The 23,810-nt window shown below is 39.9% G+C and overlaps 3 protein-coding genes across 4 annotated transcripts; 2 read left to right on the top strand and 1 right to left on the bottom strand.

Annotated features, from left to right (window-relative positions):
• The first annotated feature begins 2,210 nt into the window (after positions 1-2,210).
• Positions 2,211-4,643, top strand: LOC4327741 (transcription and mRNA export factor ENY2). Of its 2 annotated transcripts, none has more exons than XM_015762492.3 (5): positions 2,211-2,342; positions 2,536-2,623; positions 2,933-3,027; positions 3,728-3,804; positions 4,235-4,643. In XM_015762492.3, the coding sequence occupies exons 1-5, from the start codon at positions 2,266-2,268 to the stop codon at positions 4,312-4,314; spliced, it is 417 nt and encodes a 138-aa protein (XP_015617978.1). In that variant the 5' UTR covers positions 2,211-2,265; the 3' UTR covers positions 4,315-4,643. The 2 variants fall into 2 exon arrangements, with proteins under 2 accessions (XP_015617978.1, XP_066162832.1); XM_066306735.1 differs by having other exon boundaries at positions 2,271-2,460.
• A 754-nt stretch (positions 4,644-5,397) lies between these two features.
• On the bottom strand, positions 5,398-7,732 carry LOC4327740 (uncharacterized protein At3g27210). Its single transcript, XM_015766443.2, has 3 exons — positions 7,396-7,732; positions 6,590-6,670; positions 5,398-6,072 (listed from the first exon to the last, which is right to left on the bottom strand). Exons 1-3 carry the CDS (start codon positions 7,583-7,585, stop codon positions 5,648-5,650), a joined length of 696 nt encoding a protein of 231 aa, XP_015621929.1. The 5' UTR covers positions 7,586-7,732; the 3' UTR covers positions 5,398-5,647.
• Positions 7,733-18,011: 10,279 nt separating this feature from the next.
• Positions 18,012-22,311, top strand: LOC4327739 (CBS domain-containing protein CBSX6). The gene is made up of 2 exons (XM_015766851.2): positions 18,012-18,704; positions 21,175-22,311. The coding sequence occupies exons 1-2, from the start codon at positions 18,382-18,384 to the stop codon at positions 22,064-22,066; spliced, it is 1,215 nt and encodes a 404-aa protein (XP_015622337.1). The 5' UTR covers positions 18,012-18,381; the 3' UTR covers positions 22,067-22,311.
• Positions 22,312-23,810: the final 1,499 nt, after the last annotated feature.

Genomic DNA, 23,810 nt, shown 5'->3' with positions numbered 1-23,810 from the left:
GTGTTTCGTGTGAAAACTTTTTACATGAAAGTTGTTATAAAATATAAGGTTAATACATTTTTCAAGTTTGTAATAATTAAAACTCAATTAATCACAAGTTATTACCATCTCATTTGGTGTGAAATACTTAATTTTTATCTTCATCTTCATCTTTATCTTCAGAATATTCTAACACCACCATATATGTGACTGATGAAGTCTCAGTGATGATGACGAGGATTTTTCTTTTCCTCCGAAATATGGCAGTTTTTGAAATGTTTTGTTTGCAAGCGAAAATGCACAAGTGAGCTTCTTGTTACGGGTGTAAACTCAATTGTTTTGACTTGGACAAAAATGGGTCTCAATCCAAATATACCGTGTGCACTACTGAAACTGGAAGTAACAAAAATGGGTCTCAATAGTAATTGATCTGACAAACAGTGGCATCAAACAACTTGTAAAGCCGCTCAAAAAATAAAAGTTATGCAATTCCTTGCCATTGCCAACATAGACGGAAGTTAGTTTTTCTATGTCTCTGGATTGGTGTTTTACATAGTTGTCTTATTTTTAATCATATTATGGTTTTTTTAGTTTATAGTATTTTATCATGCAAGGCTGCAACCCCTGTAATAGTTGTGGCTATTATTAAAAAACTAGCATCAAAACAAACTGCATTAGGATGGGTTTAAATTTGCCCAACTGTTTTCTAGGCCACTCATGAGAAATCTATAGATTAGCTTTATTTTAAGGAAAAAATTCTATATAAAATTACATGTTAGTTTAATTCAATCACAAGGAAACATTCCAAAAGGGATGATCTAACCACCCTTTGAATTTTTTTCTCTGAAACATTTTTTTTCAACCATTGGATCAAAATCTAGCCATTTACATTATTCCCCATACCACTAATAGCTAGGAGAAAAATAACCACGTGCTATCATCGTCGCCGCCACCCGATTCACATTGCACTTAGTCTTCCCATCGCCTCCACCTAGGTTTACATTGCTCCTATCCCCTCGCCTTCACTGCCGACCGCCGCCTCTCGATAACTCTCTCCTTGTTTCCTCCACCGCTAACCACACTCCTCTCCTGATCCACGGCACCACACCATCCATGAGCCTCCCTCTATACTCGTAATCTTCACCCCTTTCCTCTTCCCTCCCTAATCCCTCTCTCCATCCCAACCTCCCCTCCAATCTATATCATACCTTATATTCTAAATCTGTCATATGTCGTCACTGGAGAAACCCAAGAGCTTATCGAAGTTTGTTAGAGATAGATTGACGAGGTGATGCATAAATCTTTGAGCAAGATCTAAAGGTTAGAAAATCATGGGTTCTTTGTCTTAAGAATCATTCGGATGTTTTTTTTAAGTAAATCGGTTGTCAAAATTTTTCTATATGTGCGGAAGCATCGATGGTGTGATGATGCAATTGTGGGTCTAGAATTTAGGGGTTGTTTGGTTGCTTCCTTGAGAATCATGCCTAACTCAGGCATCGATCTCAGTTGTTCGATTTTAGTCGCCTGCGGCTGGATTGATCTGTCTGAGTGAGAACGCTCAAGTGAGGGCAGCAACCAAACATCCCCTTAAATCTTGATGGATACAAAAAATTATGCACACATAGGTGTCATTTTTAGTAGGATTTTAATAAGATTAAGGCCGATGGTGTTAGCCTCTTTAAACGTGTGTCAAGAGTATACTTACAGCTAGTGTCAGATCTAAGAATTTTGTTGAGACTGAACGGCCATATAATAAGTACTCCTACAGATGAATCTATACAAGACCATTTTGACCATTAACAGTAGAAATAGTGACAGATCAAACTCGTGATTTAGGAGCAGAAAAACGGGGAAATAACTTAGATCGATAGGACGATGCTTATGTCTTACTGATGGTCATATGAGTGTTCCAAGCCATGGTGCGGGCATTAACAGTTTTGCAATTTATCTCGACTAATCTTGCCACCACCAGGGTAATTAATTACTATTGCAAATTGCAATGCTGTATATGCACTTCATTAGAACCAACAGAGAGCAGTTTGCTATTCTACTTTGCAACTTACTATATTTATCCTAAAATATAATAATATTTAGCTATAAATCTGATTAAATATCTGTCGAGATTTATAGCTAAAAATATTTATATTTAGGGACGACGAGTATATACTGTATATTATAGTGGATATTTGATTAAATCTCTTAAATTAAGAAACGGCCCAAAATTCAGGCCCAGTAAGCGCAAACAGTCCCAGCCTGTCAGCTCTTAAGTCCGGCTCGGTCGAAGCGATGGAGAAAGAAAGGGAGCCACGAAACGAAGCTGGAAGCAAGCAAGCAGGAAGGGGAGGAGAATCCAATCCAATCATGTAAGCCCGCCTAATCGATCCTTCCTAAGCTGTTCCTACGCGCATCCTGGGATTTGTTCCACAAATTCTTCATCTGATCGAACAAATCGGAGCCATTACCGATGAATTCGCACTTTTCGTCAGTTCATGTAGCTTTAGGTGTGAAAAATCCAGCGGTGTTCTTTTTTTGTTGAATTTGAAGCTTTTGTTGCAGGTGGGCGTCGATTAATCGGCCGCCGACCCCGAATCGGGAGGAGGATCCGCAGAAGGAGCTTTCCCTCAGAGAAATCATCAACGTCAAGGTACGGCTTGCTCTTCATCCTCTTGCAGAAACCGTGCAGGAATCTGCGAAACAGTGGTTGTTTTTTTCTTTTCCCCTTCCAATTTGCTGCGGAATTGAAGTTCTTGCCACTTGGTGCCGAAAAGGCGGTGGACTCTCCGGCTACCGGTGACGTCCAATCACCCAAGAAGAGGGTAATCTTCGATTAGATTTGATTAGGGTTTGGTTTAGTGGATCTTTTTTGGGTGGGTGCTTTTTTTTTTAATCTTTGCTGCTCTTGTGTTCGAGTGTGGTGACTGACAGTGAGGTGGTTTTTTTGGTTTTTGTGAAGTTGGTAGAGAGTGGGGAGAAGGAGAAGCTGATGGAGCTCCTCCGGGAGCGGCTCGTCGAGTGCGGCTGGAGGGACGAGATGAAAGCTCTCTGCAGGTTTGGTTCCTTGTCCCACCAAATTCTTGTATCGTTTGTGATGAGTTTCTGCTTGGTGATCCTGAATTCCGGCAACGATTCCGTGCCTAAGCCTCTGTGAACAATGATCTGTGTCTTCTGTTTCCTAGTGCGTATAGCTACCAGTTTGCTTAATGTACAAAGCACAAGCGTTTGTAAGGCTTTAACATGAATGAATGAATGAAGGAATAATTAGCTTCAACATATTGTTGTTTCAGTCAATATCTAAAATTTCTGCAATTAATCACTTGTTTTACTCGGTATGCTGTTTCTGAAACTTGCCCGGAGGTTTATAAGTAAACCAGACAGCATATGGGTCTTTATACATGCTTTTTGGCTGCTCATTGAACATTATGGGGGGTGCTTTTAAACTTTTCCTGCAGAATGTTACTTTAACTGTTAGGTTTCCATGGTGGCTAGGCCATGTAGTACATATAGTACGATTCTTCTTAACCCTAGTATGCAGTGTTGTTATAGACCATTGCTAGAGAGATTAGAAAACCCAAAGACTTAGACCACATTACAGATCGTCGCTGACCTACACGTGCTACCTGATGTTGTCATGCTGAGCCCATTTTGGAATTTGTACACATTCCACGGTTTAAAATAGGTCACTAAGGTTTTTCAGCATCAAATAGATTTTGTACCATCATTGGTTCTATGAGCTGTTTTATTTCTGTAGGGCCTATGCAAGGAAGAAAGGAAGAAATAATGTTACAGTAGATGATCTTATTCATGTCATTACTCCAAAAGGAAGAGGTAAAGCTATTTTTGTTTCTCCAATTTTTCTCCTACAAATGTGTGAGGAATTCTATTTACTGAGTCGACGGCACACCAAATGGTCTGCCAAATACAATATAAAAGTATAATTATATTATAGTAACATACTAACATAGCACTGTCACACATTTTGTTTTGTCATCTTTTCTCATATTTTGCTACCAAAATTGGATTTGTGAGTTAAGGCCAAATAAATGGATATTACCTTTTAATGCATAAATGGATTTGTGATGTTACTAAGCTTACATCCTCACCTCAATGCCTCATATCATCTGTTCATCACTCGGTTCTCAATGTTTATTGCTGGTGGTATTACAAATTTACAGTACTGGGTGGGGAAGTTCTTTTTTTTTCCTTTCAAAATATCTATCTCTCGTATTATTCTCATTATCTCTTGTCTCTGGAACAGCATCAGTGCCTGATTCTGTGAAGGCAGAGCTCCTGCAACGCATCCAATCCTTTCTCATGTCTTCTTCCTCACTTCGGTAGTCCATTTGTCGTAATCACTGGAGCCGCAGGTATGAAGGTTCGAAGCTGATCATGTGGGGAGGAGCTATGCAGGAATACAATGCATCCTGTAATATCAACACCAAAACGATCGAGTGATATTTATAGTGTTGTCGACAATGTTTCTCTTGTCAGGCAGGCAGTTGGGCCTGTTCTCAGTCTGTACACCTCTTTACCCTGCTTAGATGTGAACCTTGAAAAATGTATTTTGAATGGAAGCTTCCAGCTTGTTATGCTGCACTGTGTTGTGTTGGCTTTGGTTGCCCCTGGATGATCGAAATCATAAAAATTATATATCTTGATAGTGTTCATGTGTCACATGTCAAACCTGATTGATTAAAGTGATCTTAAATGGTGGGCCAGAGAGAAATAGAGTCAATAGACACCATGTTTTTATTGTGTTTGTGATACTCGTGAGAGGATAATGTTAGGTGCTTTTGTGTACAGGGGTCGTATGGGCTGCCATATCTGACGGGTTTTTTGGCTGATATCCATTGGTCCTTTCATCCAAACAAAAAACGAGCATTCAAATTCATTTTTACCTAGTCGTTTTTGCAGTTCGTAGCCAGGTTTGCAAGCCCAAAATAACGGTGTAGAATTCGAGTTTTTTGCACATATATTGCATCGCTGACACTAAACTGATCAAGTAGTAGTTAGAAATATCAGAAATGACGAAGGCAACGGTGTAATCATCCATATCCTGGGGCAGTTGGCTTGTCATTATCATAAGCTCGATCAAAAGCGCTGCACAAACACGTTGGCGCCATCAAGCAGAATGCCAACCCACACGAATCAGGCTTCGATTCATGGCACAAATGCCAAATCACAAATTCTGCAAGATGTTACGACACACAGCCACGCTGAATTGTCAATGAAAGGAAAAAAAATTAAAAGTTTGGGACAATTGGTATTGGGTAGAGCAATCCAATTGTCTGGCGTCAATCAAGCTATCCCAAACAAAAAAGGCCATCACAATTTGCCAATCAATCACATTGCTAACCTATTGAAAAAAGTTGGCATGGTATCCCACATGTCACATGCACTTCCCACAGATTGATTACAAAATTGACAACTGAGAAAATTTTATATCCATAAAGATTCATCCAGATATGCACAAAATGATCATTTCTTGAGCTAGATATCCTCACCTTACAGTTGATTTAACATGGATACAGCACATGAATTCTCAAGAGTGACTATTCACTTGATTATTACAAGGATATAGTGCTCTCAATACTAGTCTTCTTTACAGTGAACTCAGGGCCGGATCAGGTAGTATATTGTAGATACAGCTCATAGAAGGGAAGCAGCCATGTCAAACAGCACAAGGCCCAGGGGTCATCTTCTGCCTCCTCTCATCTAAGTCTAGGGTATGAACAAAAGCCGGCAAGCAACAGCGACCGGTGTACCACGCCTTCTCCTTGCGATTCTTCGCTTCTCTGATCGGCGTCGGTTCTGTGCTACACGTGGAGCTGGACTCAGATACTGGCTTCACAGCTGCAGAAACAGGCTGGAATTGCTGCTTCTCATTCTTGCTGATGTCTGGAACAGATGCATCGGTGCTATCTTCGGAACCATTCTGCATCGCCTCCTGCAAGAGCTCGGCTAGTTTTCTCCTTCCAGTTGGAGAAGGTTCAGGTGATTTGGAATTCTGTACATTATCAGGTACAAAGACATTGCTCATAACTGTTTGTGTTCTGGGTTGGTAGTTTGGAGTGCTGCCACGAGACGGAGTAAAATCTGCACACGAAAAAACATACATTACACATGAATTGAAAACAATCAAAATCACTTGGTACAGTAGAATATCTACTTGTTCATTGAACTTCCAGAATGATGCAGAAGAAATGGAGTTTCTTATAATTTAAGTGTATAGCAAGACTTCTGAAATAAAGGACCCCATGGAATAGGTAACCGAAGTTAAAGGTGGGGGGTCCAATGCAGCTAACAGATTATTAGATGCTAGAAACATGATAATGCCAAAAGACGAAATCAAAGGCCTCAACCTTTTGTCTCAACAAGCAATCAAAGGGCTAAAATAAGCCCCTTAGAATCCAGAGAGACAGATAAAACTGTATCATCACCAAATCAATCAGCGCACATGCAATTTGGACTAAACAAAAAGAACAGGCCTCATGCTAGTATGCTACTGATACAATAATAGGATAGACTTGAAAAGGAAACAGCATGAACAAGGCACTGGCACTACAGACATGCCAGTGAGAAGGAACCTATTTACTCTGCATCATTAGATTACCTCCATTCACACTGTAGAAGTCGTCCTCGCAATCAGAATCTAACCATGCCCGCGAGTCAAAGAACATTTCATCCTTGCTACCTGCAAATTAAGTTCTTTAAGTTCCTCTATCCATTAAAAACTGCATATTCAGGTCAGACAAGCATGTGTAACCATGGTATAAATTCGATCAGGCTTAATTAATGAACACACAAATTCAACGAAGTGCCCAATTGACAAACAAGAACATTAGAATACACAAAACAGTCAACTTGCACATCTCGTCGATGATTGGTAACACAAAGAGCAAGCAGTTGATTTTGGACAAAGTAATACTAGATACAAACACACTGCAACCCCCCCCCCCCCCCAGGCTAATCAAATGGCCATGAAGCAAGTTCCTGATTTGGATGAACCTGAATCGAAAACCAGCTTGTATGAACACTTGAACAGAGGTCCGTTTCAGTTAATATCATCAATTCCTACTGAAACAATCAGTCTGTTTGATCTTCGGAAGCTATTGTTAATACCAATAAGCAATCTTTTTATTCTTCATAAACTACTTTTAACACCATAAAACTTCCCTTTCAAATTCTTAAATCCAGACCCAAACAATAAATCAATCAATAAACAAACCCAAAAGGCCTCTTTTCTTCTTCTTTTTTTTCCACAGAAAGATCAGCCAAGTCATCTACTCATCTCCCTCTTTAACCTTTCAAGAATAGACTTACCTAGCTAAGCAACCAAACTGATCAATCAAACAACCATCTGAAACTGAAACTCACTTCAGAAAAAGACCCAAGAGAGCCAAGATCAACGAATCCTACCAGAACCGGGGCTCCTGACGCCAACCCCTGCCGCCGCCGCCTGCTGCTGCTCCTTTCGCTTGAGATCAACAGACACACCGCCACCGCCACCCTTCCCGTTCGCGGCCTTCTTCTCCTTGGTAGGCGACGACGCAAGAAACAGCTTCTTGGGGAACCCGAGGTCCTTGTGAACCGAAGCGCAAGAACCCATCTCTCTCTCTCTCTCTCCCCTCCACTCCACTTTCTCTCTCCTCTCACACCCAACCTTTTTCAAACCACAGCGACACACATCTTTCTCTCCTCTTCCCCGTGCAAGAACGAGAAATGGAAGCAACAAAAGGAGAGAGAAGAGAAGAGTAGAGAGAGAGAGGAGAGAGTTCTTGGGAGAAGAGGAAGAAGAGGGACAGAGGAGAGGAGAGAGTGGGAGAGTGTGTTTCTTTACTGGGAGTAGCGCGTGGGCCCGGGCTGTCATGCTCTCATTTTGGGCCGTTGTGGGATGTGGACGGGCCCCACGGGTGTAACTAGAGACGGTTTTTGGCTTTTGCAGCATTTTGGGGCTTTTAATTCCAGCGGCGTTTTTGGCAAGCCACATCGGATATTATATAGAGTATTGTATTGGTATTTGGGTACTAATAAAAAAACTAAGTACAGAATCCATCAGTAAATCGCGAGACGAATTTATTAAGCCTGATTAATCTGTTATTAGCAAATATTTACGGTAGCACCATATTGTCAAATCACTGAGCAATTAAGCTTGAAAGATTCGTCTCGCAAATTAGTCACAATCTGTATAATTAGTTATTTTTTAGCCTATATTTTAATACTTTATGCAGATTGTTCAAACGTTTAAAATTTTCCTACTGCCGTGAAATGAAATAATAATGGATGGGAGAGAAAGTAGTAACAGAAATGACTTCAGAAAAAGTTTGTTGTCCTAACCTAAAGGTGTGTTCAGTTTCTGAAAAAAGTTGAAAGTTTGAAGAAAGTTGGAAGTTTGAAAAAAAGTTGCAAATTTATATGTGTAGAAAAAGTTTTTAATGTGATATGATGTGATGGAAAGTTGGGAATAGGAGATCTAAACACGGACTAAAAATCAAATCCAGATAGAACTTTATGTGTTTTCATGGTGCTCAACGATTTGGTACCATTGGTGAGAAAAAAAATTATAGCTTTGTCGTCACCGGATTAAATCGTAAATTACACCCTCTCTATTTTCAAACAATTGATAATGCTGACTTGTTGTTTAGTTTTCAATAATATTTTTTTAAATGGACCAATAGGAATATAAGATTATAGGTTCAATAAATCGATAAACGTTAACAATATGGTATCTTTTCAGGTATTCATTCTTATTTGAAAAAAAATATGAGCGGTGAAAGTTTATAGATAAACAATTTTCGTTACCGCTAATAAAAAACATGGCCATGTTGAAACTTAGTACTTTGAAATGTATAGTAGTTCTGTATGACTTGAATACCACCATTGAGAAAAAACAATAAATTGCACAAAACAAGTTGAAAATTCCAGTGGTGAAATTGGAGAGTAGCTAGTATACATAGACCCGAAAGTGAAGTTTATAGGTTTTCTTTCTCATTATACCCTGTTTAAATGGAACTAAAACTTTTTAAGTCCCTATCACATCGGATGTTTGGATATTAATTATAAATATTAAACGTGGACTATTAATAAAACCAATCCATAATCTTGGACTAATTTGCGAGATGAATCTATTAAGCCTAATTAATCCATGATTAGCTTATGTGATGCTACAGTAAACATTCTCTAATTGTGGATTAATTAGGCTTAAAAAATGTGTCTCGTAAATTAGCTTTTATTTATGTAATTAGTTTTGTAAATAGTCTATATTTAATACTCTAAATTAATGTCTAAATACATAGACTAAAGTTAAGTCCCTGATCCAAACACCACCTAATTAATCTGCTAGTCCCCTCTCTCTCCTACTCCTACTAAGCAATCGGTGACAAGGCAAAGAATTTGACACTTGAAGTGTTGGTACGTGTGATAGCTACGGAGTACAATGCCCAACCCCCCTATGTGGCTTTCATCTTGGAAAACTTGGCAGAGACACGTGTGATTTTTACGTTCTGTCTAGAGAGCTAGAGATTCTAACAAATAGGTAGTGAGTAACCAATTGATGAGAATAAAAAAACTAGGTTTTTAGTTTCTAACTATTAATTCGTTTCCTAAAATCTATAGCTTATAATTATTTGAACTTAGGTAAAAGAAGTATGAATGTTTGAGTTGAGCTGGAGATTCCGAGGCAATCTACAGCTGCTACAAACTTTTCTAAACAAACAATGTTTCTCTCGTTCTCCACGTACACGCTTTCTAAACTGTTAAACAATGTTTTTTTAAAAAAATCTATATAAAAGTTATTTTAAATATTCATATTAATTCAATTTTAGTTTAAAATAACTAACACTTAATTAATTATATGCTAATGGCTCACCTCGTTTTATGTATCTTCTCAATTTTCTTTTTTCTTCTCCACTCAGGCCTTGTTTAGTTCCCAAAACAAAAACTTTTCACCCATCATATCGAATGTTCGGACACATGCATGGAATATTAAATGTGGAAAAAAAAAATCAATTACACAGTTTGTGTGTAAAATTGCGAGACGAATCTTTTAAGCCTAATTGCGCTATGATTTGACAATATGGTGCTACAGTAAACATTTGCTAATGACTGATTAATTAGGCTTAATAAATTCGCCTAACAATTTTCTGGCGGAATCTGTAATTTGTTTTGTTATTAGACTACGTTTAATACTTTAAATGTGTGTCCAAATATCCAATATGACAATCAAACTTAAATTTTTTTTCCTAACTGAACAAGGCCTCAGACACTCCATAGACGTGTACATGTGTTGGACCACAAGTCTCTCATTCTCATATATTCTTCAATAGCAGATAGCAACATCCGTTGATAGTAAGTATGCTTCCATGCTCAATTCAAAGATTCAGCCATCCGTCTCGTGTCCTCATGTGATTTTGTCGATCGATGCAAGATCTTTTTAGACCATTCATACTATTCCTAGTGGAAATTGATGTAGGCTCTAATTTGTCGTCATCTTAGCACAGTTCGGAAGCGTGCACCTTGTTTTCAATCAAATTTACAACTACTAAATCGCATGACTTGATATCTGATAACTAAAAGAGTAAAATACACCAGCGGTCTTTAAACTTATCGGAAGGTTTCACTTAGGTCCACGAACTTGCAAAGCGTACATCAAAGTCCCTAAACTTGGTTTATTGTTTCATCCCGGTCCAAAGCCACGTTTAACCGTGGTCTTGCCTATGTGGCACGCCATGTGAACAATGACATGGAATTTTTTTTCTCCTTTTTTCCTTCTTTTTTTCACCACTGCGACAGCCCCTCTCCTCGTGCCGCCTCTCACCACCAAGAAAAAAAAGAAGGAAGAAAGAGGAAAAAGAAGGAAGAAGGGATAAAAAAATAAAAAAAAATTCCATATCATTGTCCACGTGGCGTGACACGTAGGCAAGACCACAGTCAAACGCGGCTTTGGACCGGGATGATACAATAAACTAAGTTTAGGGACCTCGATGTGCACTTTATAAGTTCGTGGATCTAAGTGAAACCTCCTGACAAGTATAAGAACCGCTGGTGTATTTTACTCTAACTAAAATCAGTACTCCTTCTTTCAAAAATACTAGGACGTATTCTGAACAAGTTTTGATAATAAATTTCTCTTACACTATTTCACTTTCGGTTACGGAATCATAGCCATAAGAAAATGCTTTCAAACTGCATATACACTATATTTGAACGGATGGGGGTGATTAATTCAGATAATATGAATCCAACAATAATAATTTCTTTGGTCAAAACCTAAACATTATTATATCAATAGCCGGTCAAAACTCAAAATTGGATAGCCAAAATACGCGCTATATTTGAACGGATGGGGTAATTCCATTTTACGTATAGATCAAAATCATAATTCATTTTCAAATAGAAATGTACTAGTATCTCGTTATACTACAATCTTTGATGAAATAACTACTCCCTCCGTCTCATAATATAAGGGATTTTGAGTTTTTGTTTGCACTGTTTGACCATTCGTCTTATTTAAAAAATTTTAGAATTATTATTTATTTTCTTTGTGACTTATTTTATTATCCAAAGTACTTTAAGCAATACTTTTTATTTTTTATATTTGCATAAATTTTTTAAATAAGACGAGTGGTCAAACATTATAAACAAAAACTTAAAATCCCTTATATTATGTGACGGGGGGAGTACTAAGGTTATATGCCTCAATGATAGACATGTCGATGTCTCCAATAGTAGCAATCCATTATAAATTTGACTGAGTCAATAATATCTTCTTTGGCGTGTTACAACTTACATGCCCGACACCCTCAATTGGCTAGTAACGCAATACAATATTGCTCCTGACGATTACCTTTTGTCTCTACCTGAAATTTTTGTCAAACAACGGCGAAAAGGTAGACGCAACGAGATGATGATAAGAAAAGGTGACATTATTATATATTTTACATTTTATATTTGTAAATTCCAATAGGTGGAAAATTTTTCCAATATCCATGTAAGCCACTGAAATTGATCTTCAATGTTACTCTAAAAACTCGAATACATTCTCCTGCAAGGGTAATTCATACGTATTCTTTATTCTCATCGATATAAGATGCCATCTGGATGAATAAGAATAATTTGAAAGTTATATACCATTTTGCATGGATGTTATATACCATTTCAATGACTATCAGCCTCATCGTTTGCCCTTAAAAAATCAGCCGTTATCAATTTTTAAATATTAAAACTTCAATTTTTTTAGGATATTTTGAACGTAGTTTTTTAGCATTGGCATTTAAGCAATCAAAGACCATATATAAAGTTGAAATTTAATTTTTTATTACTAATAAACCGTTAGTCATATGCTTAACTCTTGGCCAAATGACGAGATCCTTTAGAATAACAAAAATCGAAGCAACTAGATAACATGCACCTGTGTTATTCCAGAAAACACCATATATAAATAATTGGATGGATAATTAATACGCAACAGTACATATAATCCCAGCTAAGTTGTTTTCAGAAGGACAATAATCGAGTATCGATCGTGCTCTCTCGATGTAGACATAAGTAATACGCGTAGCAAGCACAGTGTATGTTAGTCGTTACATACAGGCCACGTCGGCAAGGTCACCGAGTCGTGACATCAATCAAACTGGCAAATATATGAGAAAGATATCAACAGATCGAGCTAATCAAAGATAATATTACTCTCTTAGTTTCAAAAATAAAAGTATTTTTATAACACGTATCAAATAGTGGTCAAATTATAATACTACTCCCTTAATCTCAAAATACAAGTAATTTTCTCATAAACGTCTCCCTTAATCTCAAAATACAAGTAATTTTCTCATAAACGTCTGATTGGTCGAAGATATACAATTTTTTTCATTAGTATAAATTTAAATCCTAGAAAATATATATTTATATTTGGGAGCACATCGAATGGCATCTATCTGCAGCGTACACAGCGGTGAGATCAGAAACGGTGCCATACTTCGCATGACACTTGCATGGCCAAATTCAGATCGACAGATACGACCTGTCAAGCTGATGGAAAACGACCGCCTAAATGTTCTGAAAAATGCAGTGACCGATTTAGTAGTAAAACTGAAACAAAGATAGTAGAAGTGTAACTGATCGTCATGTAAGGTTCATGAACGAGAGAGACATCGAGAGAATTCATGTCCTGCACGTCAGGGAATTGAAGTAAACACTGGAAACCCTGCAGGCAATGCAACACGACCACGACAACGGCTTGGCGGTTGAATTGTGGATGAACCGAAGTAGAACAGTAGCTTTTAATATATTTGCTAATCTCCAAATAATTTAACCGTACTGGTGTACTAAGAGTAGTACTTGTTAGCTAAACTGAAAGTCAGCAGTACTAACCAACTACTGTGAGCTGGCAATAAGCATGATACAGCTAAGGTAGAGCCTTGAATCACCGGGCATTTCATTTATCTCTCTCTCCATGTTACGGATCGGGTCATTCATGAGCAACTACTGCTATGATCCTATCTCGATCTGCAAGTGTGCCACTGGTACAGGTTGGTTGTGGTCAACCTGCATTTGGGTGCCATTTTCCTGTGAATCACTGGATCGTCACCCTTGTATATTATAGGTAAAGAGAATTGTAGATGATCCTAGTTGCTGCCTGCTACTTGCAAGTCACAACACAGCATGGTGATTGCCGACCTGAAAGTGATAGGTCCCCATCGTTTGTCTTATTTTCTAATAAGTCAAAACGGTTTATTAGGAAATAAAAATGAATTTGTAGGTGAAACTTTTATAAATGTGTTCTTGGTGACTTAAAAACCAATGTTGAAAAAGAAACTACATTGAAAATATCTCAAAATCAATCTTAAAATTAAGCTTAAAAATTCAAAATTTGGCTTTTTTTTGGCTGATTAGGCCATCCGATGGGAGCCATACTTTTCAGAATCTCTTTTTCAAAAGAAAAGGCTTTTCAGAAAAAAAAAAGTACAAAATCTCTTTTTCAAAAGAAAAGGCTTTTCAGAAAAAAAAAATGTACTGGTACTTGTAATATCGATCTGAATTCTGAAACGTTGATAAGCTTGAGTTGTGCTTCGTCTCGGTTTTCGGCCCACTGATTCCATTAGGCCCATGGACTTCCGTGGCTTGTGCGACCGGCCCGAGCTGGAAGAGGCCCGTGGGCACTGTGGAGAGCCGGAGACCCAACCAACACGACGGCCCACGCAAGCGAGGCACCGCGGCGTGTGCGTCGTGACCGGGCCACCTAGGGTAGGCGCGTTCACGTAGCCTCGATTCGATTGGGCCACCGCGTTGGTGAAGTGTTTGGACCATTTTTGATTGAAGTCAAAATGTGCCCCACCAAAATTTTCATAGCTTAGGACTTGTTCAGATCGATTTCATTTTAAACCATATCATTATTTAATAAAATTGATAATCATATGGTTATATTTTGTTTGTTACCAAATTTTGGTGATATCTATAAAATTTTGACAACATTATATTGAGCACATCCTATTAAAACTTGGTAATTTATTAAAATTTTAGCATTACCAAATTTTGAAAAAGTTATTTTGGCATCAATCAGAACATAATTTTAAATAGAATGTTAGTTAGGAATGAAACCAAACAAAATTTATAGTACCCACACTTAATTTGGTCACATTCTAAAAACTTTTTCACTATACTACTAAAATTTAGTTTTATATTAGCATCGAATCAAACATGGACTAGTTAACTTTCATTTACCAAAAAATTGGTAATGCAAAAAATATTTTAGTACTACCAAATAAATTGGTAGGCTAGAATTGCGTTGCAGGAGTAGTAGTACAGTACGTACATGGTATGATCGGTGATATGACAAGCGACGAACACAGGTATCGTACGAGGAACCACCGTCCCATCTCTCCCATGCTGCCAACTCAGATCATCTCTCGAATTTGTCCCCAGACAAATTAAGGTTCATTAGGCATTATACCTTCTTTTACCTTAGTGGAAATGGGTGATAAAGAAGCACAGCTAATTGATGGGATCTCTGATGATCGCCACCGTACTAAACACCTTCTCTAACTCGCTCTTATGTGACAGTTGATTGTCTGTGGTGACGGGAGATAAAAGATAAATGGTCCAACCATCTTGACTCACACACACTCCCTAAGAAAGCGCCCTTTCAGACCTCCATGAGTCAGCTTACGCACAATGCGATTTGCCTTCAAACACGTTGCCAGCAACCAACTGGTTAGCAGATGGATTAGCCACCACATGATTGGATTGGTCATATATATGAAGATGATCGATGATAATGATTTGACAAGTCAAAGAGATTTCATTGACTACCATGTAATATTAGGTCACGGGAAAAAAAAAAAAGCAATATCATCATAAAAGCATTTTGACAACCTAGGTGGTGTTTGAATCTCCTAAATATTAAGATGAAGGCTTGGTTTAATTCCCAACTTTTTCTTTAAACTTCTAACTTTTCCATCACATCAAAACTTCCCTACACACACAAATTTTCAACTTTTCCATCACATCGTTCTAATTTCAATCAAACTTTCAATTTTAGTGTGAACTGAACACACCCGAAGAAAAAGATTAAGTGATTCACGCAAAACAAGGTGGTAATAACGTGTGATTAATTGAGTTTTAATTATTACAAACTTGAAAAATGGATTAATCTGATATTTTAAAACAACTTTCATATGGAAAGTTTTTACACGAAACGCACTGTTTAGCCGTTTGAAAAGCGTGTCACGAGTATCTAAATTTTCATCTATTTTTTATACAAGAAACGAACGGGACCCTAATCACTCAATATCTTCTATGAGTATTTTCCGTGGTAACACGTGCTCCGCTATTCCGTTCGATCGCGCCGTATGGACAGACCTACACAGTAGGAAATTAAAATTCAGTCACATACTCCCTCTATCCTTAAAAAAAAACTTAACCTAGAAACGAATGTGACCCTCCTTTTTTCCAGATTCATTATTCTATAAGGATACGAGGTTGAGTTTTTTTTTTTGACGGAGCGAGTAGTTCGCATCATATGCATATGTTAATATACATGATGTTTTGAATCAAAGTATAGTACTCGTCTACTCGATCCGTATTGATCTGTATACAAACAAATTCAACAACGCAACAGTTGCAGCGACGTCAACTCAATTGTGAAAAAAAGAAAGCTGGCTACAAAAAGTTCTACGACGGAAGAAGGCGATTGCCAAATGCCAATTGCCACACGACGAAAGCAGAAGAGATGCATGGGCAGACGGATGCTCTGATCGACAGGGAAGGGAGAAAGGGAAATGCTGCAACGACAGCGATTGAATTTATCGAATAGAAGCATGCAGAGAAGCATGAAAATTCTGGAATTGTGTGCTAAGCCATCGATCAATCGAGCTAACCTGGGATTTGCGGGTGAGAGCAACGCTATCTTTAGTATTTTTAAAAATCTATTATTGTCTTTTAGGGGGAAAATGTTTTTTGGGGTTATTTGTAACCAGTACTTCTGTTGGTAGGTTTCATTTTATAGGTGATTAATACAGCAGGACAGCGTATCAAACAGCCATCGGTGAGTAAGTGATCGGATACAGATGAGACCAATCATAACATGTTACAGTGTTTCGAGTTAATAAAACATTAATGATCCATCCTTTGTCTTATGCTTATATTTATAAGTGGAACTTTAAATTTTAAAACTTAATTTTCAAGTTTATTTAATGGGTTTACTTTATCGTAGTTTATTTTACAACATTTGCTTTAAATTGCTAAGAGTATGTATAAAAAAGTTTACTCGTAAAGATATAAAATATTTTTTTATTTGTTAATAAGTACTCTCTCTATCCAAAAAAAAGACAAACTCTGGTTTCTGTGCCCAACGTTTGACCGTCCGTCTTATTTGAAAAAAATATGAAAAAAATTAAAAAGACAAGTCACACATAAAATATTAATCATGTTTTATCATCTAACAACAATGAAAATGCGAATTATAAAAAAATTTCATATAAGACGCACAGTCAAAATTGGACACGGAAACCCAGGGTTTGCCTTTTTTTAAGGATGGAGGGAGTACTATGGATAAGTGTAAGTATAAACAAAATAATTGGTCTATAATTAGGGATGTAAATAGGCAGCCCCGCTACCCAAATAAAAACCCACTTGCTAGTTCATTTCCCACATGGTAGTACAAAATTTAGAAGAAAAAATAAACTAGAAGTGACATAAGCGGGCTAAAAACATCCCGCTTGCCCGTCATGTTTGCATCCCTACATATAACTTACTTGGAAGAATATCTCCCTTTAGAATGTGTAATAACTCAACAAAGATTGTTCAATTGTTTCTTTATGAAGATTGTGAATGTATGTTTTGGGTGAATATATTCCATGAAAATTATTTATATTTTCTTAAAGACATATTTTTTTGTTTGAATATTGGAATAAATGAATGTCTTGTGATAATTATTCGAAAGTACCAACGAAACAAACGAATTAACTGCTATAAAATTTTTTAAAAAAACTTAAAACAATATTTAAAATTCCACATATATATTTTGTCTATTAATCCATTTACCCATATTTCTCATTATTCCAGTGATAGATGCGCAAGATACTTGTGGTAACTTTCCGATTTTATGATGCGCTAGTTATTTATAGAGTTAGGGTGTGTATGTTGTACTTATAAGGCCATAGGCCTTGTTTAGTTCTAAACTTTTTCTTCAAACTTCCAACTTTTCCATCACATCAAAACTTTTCTACACACATAAACTTTAAATTTTTCCGTCACATCATTTTAATTTCAACCAGACTTTTAATTTTGACGTGAACTGAGCACATGCCATTGTACTGTGTTAAAAAATACTATTGAAGTAAATGTGACGAGCTTTTATATTAATATAAATGTGATGAGCTTTTATTGAGAAGAATAGAGAAAAATAATAATAATAATAAAAAGGAAAATAAGGGTCAGGGTCACTCCAATAACGCACCAGCACCACCTTGCCCGAATCACAAAGCGAGGCCCACTTCCACCTTTTCCTATTTCTCCTCTCCGTTCTCTCCGGGTTCTTCGTCGCCTCCATCCACATCGTCGTCGCCACCACCCACGCCAACCTCGCATCTCTCTCTCACCTCTGCTCCAATCGCTCGCTGATCCCCCCCCCCCCCTCCCCCCCTCCGACCAGACACAGCCGAGCTCAGGCGACGACGCCCCCGCCTTTAATGGGCTTTCCCTCCCACCGACATGGCCGGCGATCCCCACACCCGCGCCGCCCCCGGTGACCTCTCCTCCTCCTCCTTCTCCTTCTCCCCCTCCCCTTCCGCCGCCGCGGTTGCGCTTGGAGTTGGGGGTGGCCTCGGCCTCGGCCCCTCTAGGCTCCTCCTCCACCTCCTCCTCCTCCACTCCCTCTTATAGCCCACCGCCACCGGCCGCCGCGCGCCCATGGCCGCCGTGTTCTTCCACCATGTTGTCGGCGACCTCACCGTCGGGAAGCCCGAGGTCGTGGAGCTGCACGACACCGACACGCTCGACGCCGCCGCGCGGGCCATCGCGGCCAGCCCCGAGGGCGCCGTGCCCGTGTGGCGGCCCCGGGCGGCGCCCGACGAGCCGCCGTCGGGCGCCAGGTTCCTCGGGATGATCTCCGCGCTCGACATCGCCACGTTCGTGGCCGCTTCCGGCGTCGGTGACCGGGCCATGGCCGCCGTGGTCGGGGAGGTCGTGCAGCCCAACCCTGGCCTGCTCCGGGAGGTCGATCCAGGCACGAGGTGAGGTCTCCGCCCTCCGCCCTTCGTTTCATGATGACTACCAATCTCCCCGCGTCTGTAGTATGGTCACAGCTGTGCTTGTTTCGATTGATCTGCCCACTGAGGTTTGGGGGCTATTTTATCATAACTATAACCAATTGTGATGCGGCGGTGTTGGATTGATCAGTAGGTATAGCGTTTGTTTCAATTGATCCATGAGCGAAATAGAACCTTTTCCGCGTTTTGGGTGCTAAATCATGTCCAACATGTACTTTCGACGCGCTTTGTAGGCATCCTAAAGCGATTCATGTCGTATGCAGCGGTAAATTGATAACTCTATATAATTTATATTTATGCACTGTTGTTCGTGTTAGCTTGGATCCGTCACTACTTAAAACGCAGATGCTACATCAGCCCTTTTGTTTAATGTGATCTAGTTGGTGATTTTGTCTTCTACGTAGCTTTGTAGTTTGACGTTTGATTGTATAAGCAGGTCGAAAGCTATCACTAGGTCCACTAGAATTTTTAATTGATCACATGGGTTTGTTGTTTATTTAATCTTGGATGTGATGCTTTTGCTGATTGCAAATATCGATTGTGTTCCTGAAGTTGCACGGGACCTTGTTTGAAAAAGGGTTAATGTATTAAGACAAACATATTCATTGATTTAACACGCAAGATCTTTCAGATGGAAGCATAATGAATGCCAGGTAGTCCTTTGCATCTTATCATGCTAGGCCACGATACATAATTGGTCTGATTGATTTCTGGACGGAATTTAATAGTGGATCAAGATCAAGTGTATATTTAAGTTAAAACATATGCTCAAGTATGCAAATTCTATTCCTTTTATTTGGTTTCTGTACACTTAGGATTAAAGTAATTTTAAAGGAATGCATATAACTGTTTTTCCAACTTTCTTCAGTTTGTAATTTGATGGCACTGTAGAATTGATTCACTGTTACGTATAACTAAAAGATGCTAGAAAAAGACGTAGGCATGCAAAAAAAAATTAATATCTAGATGAAACTTCCTATGGAATGATGCAGCTAAATGGACTTTGATTTGTTATATTTCCTGTAGACAGCCTATATTATTCAGGAGTATGCATCATTTTTTCATTAGCCAAAGCAGTGCCATGCTTGATAGGGTAAAATTGCATCTTAGTTATCGTATTTACTGCAACATTGTAGGTAATAGTCACTATCAATATTCAATAGTACAGATGTGTTAGGTTATTGGCATTTATGCTTCTTCATGGTTCCTCTCAAGCCTGTCCAGGAGTATGACTGGAATCATTCAGTCTACTTTAAAAGTCTCAGTCCCATCTAATGTGACATTGAGCTCTTATAGTAAATCTTACAACATGTATATTTTAAAGAAAATGTGAACGGAGGGATAACTTTGATCCTCTTTTCTTTAAGAAGGGGCTTTCATTTGCACTCTATTTCCTGAAGAATCTTTTGTTGAACTTTACAGATCTGGGAGATCAATGTCTTAAATAGTTTCGACGTGAACTATCTCTAGATATTTCTATTGCACATATCCTACTTCTTGATTTGTTTAGTTGACATCACATAACTTGGATTTTAAGACCCCCGCACCGCCGCACTGAGAACTCTGGTTTGTTATGTTCCGTTGTTCATACCATCATTAGGTCTTTTCCCCCTTTGTTTGTTTATATACACAAGAATATAGTTAGCTGGCCTGCATCATTTGTCTTCTGATGTTGAATTGCTGAGTTATCACCTGAAAATTAAAATTCTTTGGATCTGTTTTCTTGATGTCATCCTCTATCTGCATTTTCGTTAAGTAATATTGTTAGGAAAATTGAACTCCAAAAGTGCATTCCACTAGCAGAAGTGCAGAAAGAGTATAACTGAATATGTTTCAGTAGTAACACCTCGAGAGGATAGTACTTGGTTGTTGGTATCCTGATGCATATTGGCGGTGAGCTGAGCAGTCTTCTCCTTTTAGTATCATGTTGTAAAATGATGATGACCCAGACTTAAACAAGCTATCAGATTTCAAGCGGCTTGCCCTTCTGGTTGTGTTATGATAAGGGAACAAAGTGGGGATGAGGTTCTATTTCGTGGTAATGTAATGCCATAATCAGGAAGGTGAAAATCTATGTTGAAGCTGTACTTCATGCTATTAATGGATCATGTGTGAAGACAATAATTTACATGAACCCAACCCACACAAACACATGCAGAGCAGACCAATCATGGCTCAATATAATATGGAAAGACTAATATGGTTAGATTTGCAAATGATTGCATGCCAATTATTTCTGCATTTGTGGAATTGTTTTATGTGCTTCAGAAAAAAGAATATATACCCTAATAAAAAAAAGAATCTAATGTCTTACTTATTGTAACAGCATCTTTGGACTATATGCCTTTGCGCTTTGTAGGTAGTTCATCTTTTCCAAATGCACTGCTAGGTCTTTACCCTGTTACTAAATGAGTGTTATTGTTTTTTCTTCAAGGTTGATCGACGCACTTGATTTGATGAAGCAAGGAGTGAAGCGCTTCCTTGTTCGAAAAAATGGCGCCTGGAGAGGCATCTCCAAGAGGTTTTCAGTGCTTTACAACGGGAAGTGGCTGAAGAATATGGAAGCAACATCTCCAACCTCAGCTAGCAGCAGTAGAGAGCTTTCCTCCTCTACCAGTTCCACCTACAAGTTCTGCTGCCTCTCAAGGGAAGACATTCTCCGGTTCCTTATTGGATGCCTCGGTGCCCTTGCGCCCATTCCACTGTCTCCAATCTCTTCCCTTGGAGCCATCAATCCACATTACTGTCATGTTGATGCATCTGTCCCAGCCATGGAAGCAATTCAGAAGGTCCCTCCAGATCCAAGTGCCGTAGCTGTAGTCGAGACTACACCAGATGGAACTCGCAAGATATTAGGAGATATCTCTGCCTACAAGCTGTGGAAATGTGACTATGTTGCGGCTGCATGGGCACTGATAAACCTATCGGCGGGGCAGTTTGTCATTGGTGCCGACGATAACGAATCAACACCGATCTCAGCCATCCCAGTGCCTCCCATCAGCTCATCACTAGTGGAAGAGATCGGACCTGGGCGCTCACCCAGGGCAAAGAAGTTCAGCAGCAGGAGCATCGGGTTCCTGAACAGCCAGGCGCACCAGATGGCGTTCGGTCGAATGAGGAGCATGTACCGCGGGAGGAGCGCGCCGCTGATGTGCAAGAGCACGAGCTCACTCGCAGCGGTCATGGCGCAGATGCTGTCCCACCGTGCCACGCATGTGTGGGTGACGGACGCGGAGTCGGAGGAGGATGGCGTGCTCGTCGGCGTCGTGGGGTACACCGACATCTTCAACGCGGTCACCAAGAGCGTTTATCCGGCAGCATCTTGAATCTCTGGATGCTTGATCCGTACCGTTTGCTCCGTTGGTGGTTCCTTGGTTGGCCCTAGTGCGTGCCGTGAACTGTACACTGCGCCTGGTTGGTTCTTTTTTGTCTTTCGAGAGTTGGGGAGTTTTTTGTCCGCATGAGACTGAAACTGAAGGGTATATTGTGAATTCCTTGTGGATCGGTGCTACTATGGCAGACTCAGGCTTGTGCTTTGGTACGGTGGAATGATAGTCTACTCATTCGTATATGTATAATGTATCGTTTCTCTGTGCTCCCTTACCAATGGCCCAATGGGATCAGAGATGGGGTAATTAACCCAGCAGCTGCCATTTCTTGTCAACCTGTTCTTTTCGTTCTGAAGGGTATAACTTGTTGATAGGCATAGTATAGCTTTCATCATCAGAAACCTAATTAGTCTCAAGTCTGACGTCTTACCACTAACTAGTTTGTTCTGAAGTTGCCAATTTCAGAAAGCCCTATCGCGCCGTCGAACAATAAACAAAGCAACATAAAATAATTTATGTGTTGTTATGGTCTAAAATTTAATGATAAAAATAAACTACGATAAAATACTCTTAAACAAGTTTGAAAAAATAATTTTAATATAACAAGCAATTGATGATGGTGTCATATTGCCAAGCCCACGAACTCGATCCAGCCATGGGCCATGGCGAGGGCCGAGATCGGTGTAAACAGCCGTGGTGGGCCATGGCGAGAGCTCGACAAGGCGATGCCGTGGTGGGCGGCGCTGAGTGAATTTGGTGGAATCCATTGGGCCTCCGACCACCCTGCGTTCATGTTGGGCCGAGTACACGTGAAAGCTACTCGCGGAGGCGGGCCTCCCTCATCCACCTGCGAATCCAAAATTTGCCGATGGTTCGCGTCCGGGCAGAGCGGTGCCGCGGTGGCATATGGCACGCCACCCCGCGCATTGACACGCGTGTAGAGAGAGAGAGAGAGAGACCGAACCGACAAGAGACAAACAACCCACGCGTAGGAGTACGTACACTAGGCTGCCGGAGCAGCGTGTCCTACATGCACTGCACCTGCACCTGGCACGCTGGGCTGAATTCTGACGCCAACAATCGAATCATTCTCGCAGAATCGCGCCAGGGAGGACCATAGTCACTTGACCATTTTTTTTAAAAAAAAAAAACTCGGTCTCGGCCTTGTTTCTGATGCCTCCGTCCGTCACTCCAGGAGCATCTCCGCTGCCGCCGGCCTCGGTATCATCGACCGCGCCTCGCATCGCATCTCTCGGAAAGCATATGCACACCGCGTGGCGGCGCCGCTTCGAATTCGTCGTGCACTGCCGCTTGCTCGGTGCGGTGCACCGCGCGCGCTCCGCTGCCGACGTCGCGCGCGCGCGAGGTGGGACGAGGAAAACGCACGCAATCTTGGCGCCACGTACGCCGATCGAGCAGCTAGAGGAGGAGGACGTAGCGGCCGGGTGGCACGCACGTAGTACGCGGTGTGGCGTGGCGTGGGGTTGGCTCGGGAAAGATCGGGGGCTCACACAAATAATCCTTCACATGACACACGATTCGAACAAAATCACCTTTTAGTCTTTTACAAAAACACGAAAAGATCCCTGTGATCTACTAAAATAAAAAGGCGATTTAGACACGCTGCTTCATAAGCAAAGAACAATTCGGCTTAGCTTTAGTCCGGACCTAGTCTCTAATTACAGATAAAAATGGAAAAAAATCCGGATGTAAAATCAAAGAAAATAAAGCAGAGAGTACT

This window comes from Oryza sativa, chromosome 1 (assembly GCF_034140825.1).
Source record: "Oryza sativa Japonica Group chromosome 1, ASM3414082v1".
NCBI lineage: Eukaryota > Viridiplantae > Streptophyta > Magnoliopsida > Poales > Poaceae > Oryza > Oryza sativa.
Note: the sequence above shows the minus strand (reverse complement) of the source record. Positions and strands in the feature narration are given on the sequence as shown.